Source organism: Teleopsis dalmanni, unplaced genomic scaffold (assembly GCF_002237135.1).
Source record: "Teleopsis dalmanni isolate 2A unplaced genomic scaffold, ASM223713v2 unscaffolded_contig_1254, whole genome shotgun sequence".
NCBI lineage: Eukaryota > Metazoa > Arthropoda > Insecta > Diptera > Diopsidae > Teleopsis > Teleopsis dalmanni.
The window spans coordinates 1,987-9,717 of NW_024032636.1; the positions used below are offsets into that span (position 1 = coordinate 1,987).

The 7,731-nt window shown below is 26.3% G+C and overlaps 1 protein-coding gene across 1 annotated transcript; it reads left to right on the plus strand.

Annotated features, from left to right (window-relative positions):
* Positions 1-818: 818 nt before the first annotated feature.
* On the plus strand, positions 819-4,806 carry LOC119663991 (the record flags this gene model as incomplete). Its single annotated transcript, XM_038073576.1, has 2 exons — positions 819-1,371; positions 4,702-4,806. Coding segments are annotated over exons 1-2 (589 nt in total), but the record flags the coding sequence as incomplete, so codon positions are not given.
* Positions 4,807-7,731: the final 2,925 nt, after the last annotated feature.

Below are 7,731 nucleotides of genomic sequence, written 5' to 3' on the forward strand. Positions count from 1 at the left end.
GCACACAAAGCAGACCCACCGCCGACCCACAACATCGGGTCGGCACACACCGAGTAAATAAACTTCAAAGTTCTGCGAGCGCCACAGTGGAACAGCTGTTCCACTGCGCTCACCGACACTCAGTGCTTCGCCCATAATGAAATAAAATGTTAAAAAAACTATACATTATCTTTGGCATTACATTGGCAGCGGTTAAAATAACGTTTCAGAACAAATTTGCATTTGAGCGGATGCGGATGTGCGATCATTTTTGTACGCGAGAAAACCTTTAAACGATTGCGAAATTATTTGTATTTAAAAAAATCGTGCGACTAAAACGTTTTATTTTGAATGAAACATTCGAAACATTCGAATTTAGTGAATGTAAATTTATTACTAAGCATCTGCCGCACCGAAAGTGATAAAATATATTAATAAATTACTAAAACAAAAAAAAACGGAAAAAATCATCGGCTGTGATTTATAGAGTCGGTTTTTTTTAAATCTGTTACATCTTGATTAAAATATAAAAAGTGTTTGATAGATGTGACTTTAATTTATGGTTAATTATATCTAATTTAAAAAAATTAAAATAATTAAATTGCAAATGCATTTCCTATATTTCCTGTTCGCTGTCAATGTTTTAACAATTGTTTAAATTATTATTAAATTAAAATTAAAAATTAATATGATTGATATAGAAACAAAAAACGACCATGATTGTAGTCTAATAATGTAGCATAACAATCTAACGTTTGCATTATAATGAATTTTTTGCTGTTTAATTTTTACATTCCCTGTAAAAAATATATTAAATTTCAGTAACGAAATTCAACAAACAAAACAACGATTAAAAAAAACGACTACAATTTTATTAGAATGACAACAACAATTAAAAATATTAAAAAATGTATTCACAAACTGATAAGAGCAACAATGCAGCAGCCCCGCTGAATTATCTTCGTGCTAATCGCTGCTGTCAGCCGCCGCAGTTGGCAGCGTCGAATCGATCGAGTGTGAAGAATGCATCTTCACAGAGCGATCAGAATTATCAGTTTCAACCCGGTTACCGGCGTATGATTTTGAAGAATTTCCATTCCTCGAAAACTGCACAAGCAACTTTAGTCGCGCGGCACACCTTAAATTTTGCAAGATTTTGTCGTTTTGTGCCATTTATTAAAATCGCTTTGATATTGTTTTATTTTAATTGCTTAATAAATCTACCGGGTGGTGTGCATGCAGCACCCCAGTCCTGTATACTCTGTGATAAAAAAGATTTGGAAGCCAAAGATCCTGGGGGAAGTAATTTTGAAGAGTTCCGATTTGAGCACCAAGTTACTCGACAAGATGCGATCAGCGCATTAAAGATGTTTAATAATAGCTTCGATCACGGTAAGTGACTAATTTTTCTGTAATTATAATTTTCAATTAAATATTTAACTACTTGAGTTTAGTTAAACTTACAGCATAGAATCAGAAATATAATACTCGTATATAGTAGATTTAATACATATATTTTTAAATTGAAGCAGAACTTAAGTGTGCATTGCAAGTATTGATATAATTTTTAACAAGTATTATTATTAATTTTGCGCACATATCAATTTCCAAATGTTAAATACTTCGTTAAATTTTTTTTTTTGAATAAATATTATTATTAATAATTAAATCGAGTATAAAGTACGTATTTATTTTTTGGTGGGTTTTCGAAATATATGCTTCATAAAACAACTTACAAGTAATATTTGGTACAACTGCTGAGTATATTTGAAATAAATAACAAGAAGACATAAATTTTATAAGCTTTTTTATTTGTTTAAATACGAATTCTATACTATTTTATTCAAACGATCGACATATGAAGTATTTGTGAATTAAGATATTTATTTCTTACTTTTAACAATTTAATTTATGTATAAATAAAATATTTAAGTATAACTGATGTTTTTATTATTCTTTATTTTTTATTTTTTATGAATGAAGGATTTAAATAAAGCTGAACACTTTTCGATATTCTTCCGAATATGAAACATAGCTATATCTCTGATCTATAATAAATATTTCTTCAACAACCTGTTAATCAGTATGTTACATCAGTAAGTAGTTTAGCTATTTATAGCTAAATATTAAACTTGAGGGATATTAACATATCCGATAGTACTCCATAAGTTGAGCAAATCATTAAAAATAATTAAAAAAATTTGCATTTAAGCAAATAAAAGAGGCTTGCAATTTTTTTTTTATTACTGTTATTTGATAACAGTATACCTCCGTTTTTTAAATAATTTATTGTTTTAATGGCCAAATATTTTTTAATAATAATTTTATTTTAATTTTGATGACGATTATAGAATATAGTCGAAATATCGGTTCACATAAAATCCTTTAAAAATCAAACCATTTTTTAAAAAGTGTATTATGTGGACCAATTTGCCCGTTAAAAAACAAAATTATTATAAAAATATACCTTGAAGTTTCAACAAATTTCTATTATTTAACTATTTGCTATTATTTAATTAAAATATACTCAGTAGTTCTAAAAATTTTGTTTGTTTAACGGTCAACGAATGTTTCGAGACTTTACTGAAATAAATCTTTATATTTACTCGATTTCGATATTTATTCTGATAAAATTCCGATACTGTAATTGAAAATTTATCAAATAAATTGCTCTGAGTAATACTATGCATTAACTGATGACATAGTAGTATATGCGTCAAATGTTATTAATGTATAGTACGAAAGTGTTCTTAAAATATTATAAATATTATGGAATTTTGTCACTGGAAATAATTATATAGATTATTAGACTATTATTTTTTGATCTTGATTACATATAATAATATATGATTACAGAAAAAACTTGATAAGTTTTGAAAAACTTTATGCAACTATCAGTTATTGTAAGTACTTAATGTATCTTACAATAACAAGATTTTGGTTATCAAATTTTAGGTCTAAGTTTTTAGAATGATAAGACATACCACCTTTAGTATAGTAAAGACATTTAAATTCACGACATGGAAAGGTCCGTATTAAATAAATAATAGTAAGATATAATTTAAATATCAATTTTTAGCTATTTTCACCATACAATACGGCCGGTAGTCAATCGACGGTAATAGTTCACACCTACTATATAGTTCTCATGCAGTTTAACACTTTATAAATCTACCATAACCTCCTTTGCTAAATTATCTTTATGTCTCTCGTATAGCATTCTCCATATTGTATTGTATATGATCAAATACTGTAATTTCATGCAATAATAATTCGATTAATTAACAATAAATTCGAGAGAGAGAGAGAGAAACAGAGAGAGAGAGAAACAGAGAGAGAAGTGAAAAAAATTTTCTACTTGTTTATCATATTTTAATATATCTATAAAAATACTAATATCTTTACATTAAGAAGAAGAAAAGAAGAATACATGCTTCTTTATCATATTTATATATATACATAAAGAGATATAATAGCCATCCCTCTTTCATATTGCATTGAAAAATCTTTTTAACATTTTTATAACTGCAATCATTATCCTTATCCTACATTTATATGATAATGTCTATTTTCTTTTTTTATTTAAGTAATATACTTAACTTGATTCCTTTCGTCAAATCGACGATACAGTCAATGTAAGTTTCTACTCTTCTCACTAAATTATATATCACAGCTGTACATGTTTGCTTATAAAAACAGTACCATATTATATTACCTATATTTATTAGAACTTGAGTTTCTAAGAATGATATTCAATATATTTCTGATTACATTCGACAAAATCAAATTTAATTGATTTCATGATACGATTATTATTGTTGTATATATTGTATATAAGTACATACATATGTCTTGCATACACATATATTTTATATATATTTTTGAAATAAATAATATAATACTTGTTTGGCAATAACAACCTGTTACCGGGTTGTCTCGTCTTCTTCAATCTCGTACATCAAATTCACTTAGTGCTTCCTTAACTTGATTACTCCATCGAAGACACGGTCTGGTGCCTTCTATACCTCTACACCTTCTATAATTTAAACTAACCTTTCAATTAAAAACTGTTAATTACTTTTTTAGAATAAAATATATTATCATAGATAAATAATGTTAGTAATAACTATAATGTTTATAAACGTTTATTAAATATTACAGTGATATTGAAATCAAATTGCAACTTTTTTCTTCAGAGACTAACAATGTTTCTTCTTTTTTTGTTGGAAGTTCATAAATCAGACGTTATTTTAAATGCTAAAAATATCTGTTACTTAAACTTAAATCATCGATTGATTGATTGAATTGATTTCTAGTAAAATAATAAATGTTGGTTATTATAGTAAAAACCTTTAATTATTTTAAAACTGTCAAGAATCAAGAAATTTTGGTGACTTGGAAGCATACAAGGAACATGCTTTGTTCTTACAAGTGACATAGAGTGGTAACCAGTAATTTATATTGAATTCTGTCAGATGTTAAAACTCTTCACATAAAGTCAGTGCTCTTCAAGAACACTTCTTCCAAGTGTCACTTGCATATTCGATTCTTATACTGTCATTAGGTTCAGGGTTTTGTTTTTAAATGTTTTGTTCAAACTAGGTTACCGTTAAAGTCCGGTTATAACATAGAGAATCGTATTTTTATTTTTTTATTTTAATTATCTGTTTTTCTTTCCAGAAAAAATTTGAAGATCTAAAACGTTTTCTTTTTCAATTTAAGGTTCTTCATGCAAGTCCGTTTCCTGTACAAAAACTGTTATGAAATATTGTCTGGGAGCACAGTTCATAAATGATCACTGCTGGTGTGAGCTAGGACATACTGAAGGTAAGTTTCTTTTGGCTTACTATTTATTTTTCTATTTCTATTTTTCTATTTTGTAATGTAGATAGCAATTTAATATGCTTACATTAGAATTTAATTGCTGCCAGGTTTTGCATCTGTTTCATTTTCAGTTAATATCAGATATCAAATTCTCAGTCATAATTACACTTGCAATTTAAACTTGTGACAAATGTTTTTTTTGTGCTAAAATATATTTTTTTTCTATATTTATTCTTCCATTTAACTATTTAATTACACATATAATTATAATCTCAGTATTGTAATAATACTTTTACAACCAAAAAATATCACACAATTAAAATTGTTCCAGTGTCAAAGCAAATTAAATTTTAAATTGACGTCCATTGAAGTTGTCTGAAAGAGTTAATAACAATTTCAGAAACAAAAAAAATATAATTGGAAATCAGAACAATCGAATAATTCAATATCAATTCTTGTTGGATAAATATTGAGAACTTGAATTAACTAAGCATATGTTACAGGTCCAAAAGTTTAAAACAGTTGTTTTTTATCCCTCTGAGTTAGTAAGTCTACACTCTGTTGAACTTACTCCTTATAGAATGGGAATTTATGGTAAATGTTTAAGAGAAAATTTCAAATTATTTAAAATTGATATCTATTTTATTAAAAAATATTTGGCAAATATCAATGGACACAGTTTTTTAAATGGGATTTTTAATTATTAGTTTAATACTTAATAGACCATCCTTTATTTGTAGGTACAATAGGTTTTATACCTAATTTATATAACATGACTTTAGTTGCTAAACTACAATAAAATCTAGTAACTTCTAATTAAACCAAACATTTTTAGAGAGTTTTTAGATAACAAATTTAATTTTGTCAAATTTATATTATATATTATTATGTTATATTATTACTAAAAAAATTGCTAAACATTTGGTGGAAATAAATTTTTAACGTATAAATAGCCTCTAAAAAATGAATTAAATTATAGGTATGTAGACATAAAATAAAAATAAATTATATAGATATGAATGAAATCTTAGAATAATAGTTTTCTTTCTTATATATTATATGATGTCAAGATTATTATTTAGATAGCTAGGAATTTTACAGTGTTTCTCAAACTGAAGCATACGTGTACGTTGACAAGGGGAAAATATAAAAAACAATTTTTATTGACGTTGTTGGGACAATGGTGACAAGGATCTGTTTTTGTATACGAACTTTATACACTAAGTAGTAATTTCTCCACATAAAGTGCGTGAGCAAAAGAAATAATTATTTATAGGGTAGGTGAAGAGTATAATTATGGTTTGTGGTTTCTTCAGAAGATTGTACAAACAAAATAAAAAAATGTTTGACGTTTGAAAAAGGACAAATGTTCCCATAATTGGTTCAATTTTTCCGAAGGATAGTAAGGGGTTAGAGCATTTATTTGGACATACAAAACCAGTTGGGACATATTGGACTACAGAGTAAACTGTGAATTAAAACACATCTGATAATTAATCTCATATTTGATTTATGGTCAGCCAAAAATTCAATTAATAAAATAATAAAATTTTATTGTTGTAATTTAATACTATTCGAAATACATCTCTATTGAAAACAATAGTTTATATTAAGAAATTAGTTTCCTTTGCCAAAACGAAAGGTAAAATTCAATTTAATAAATATTTAATTACACTTAATTTTTATCGTGCAATTGATTTACATTATATATGACTTCATATGTTCTATATCTAAGGCTATTTACATGATAAACTAAAAGATCAAGTTAGGTTTAATGTAACAGTAAAATTTATTCAAAATTTTAGTTACCCAGGGTGTTAATCTCAAAATTATTTGATATGTGTAGAATATATATTGATGTATTGAATTCCAGTAAAGAAGGATAGAAACAGTTATTTTTTATCTTCAGTGGCTTTTCTTAATGAAATTGACTATATTTATATATTTTTTCCTTCTTTTGGATTATATATATAAAATTATAGGTTTTGGTATAAAAATCAGTTTAGCATAAGTGGATCTATGAATTTACACTGACATTTTAAAGGAAAAATGCAAAAACTGTCTCGAAAACTATTTGGTACGATTTTTTCATTATGATTTTCGGTTTTAGTGGGGTGAAATACTTTATTTCGTGACTTTTACTGAAGTCTAGAAATTAAGTATTACTAAATTGAATTAGAGAAAGTATAGTAACATTAATAACACTTATAATTGTAAATTCTATCAAAACTGCAGAGCAGGGGTAGTTCGATATTTGACGGAGTTTTCAAGATTGAAATATTCTACTAATGTGTGTATATACTCTCATAAGTACTCGCATAATTGTTGTGATATGTGTTGGAACTTATGAATCATCTTCATAGCAGAGTTATTTTCTTTTCATCCTTTTTGGGTTAACAACATGATATATTTAAGGAGTGCATCCAAACAATGCAACGCAAATAAATAAATTATATTTTTAATGTGTATGTACATATGTAAACAGTATGTAATACAAACAACAATTATATATCTTAACCTTCTTATGGTGTTGAATAATTTACCTTGGAAAAATTTATTCGTTTGGAAAGCTAATTTTTAAATGTTTATAAAATAAATAAAAAAATTACTTTTGAGGTTTAATAAAGTGAATTTGTAAATAAACGATAATAAACTCAATGCTCTGGGAAGTAAATGTTTATTTGGTTCCAAGTACATTTATTCCTATTAACGTTGTCTAATGCATCGATGTTTTTCTTGCCTTTTTATTTAATTTATTTATAATTTGTATTCTTTTTTTTATAAATTTTGATATTCAGAGTGTAATGAATCGTTAATCTTTCAAATTAATTTAGAATTATATGTAAATTTGTGCAATCATGTAGAAACTAATTGTTTCGGTGATTGTAAATGCACGTGTTTATCAGTTTTTAAAGTCAAATTCTAGAC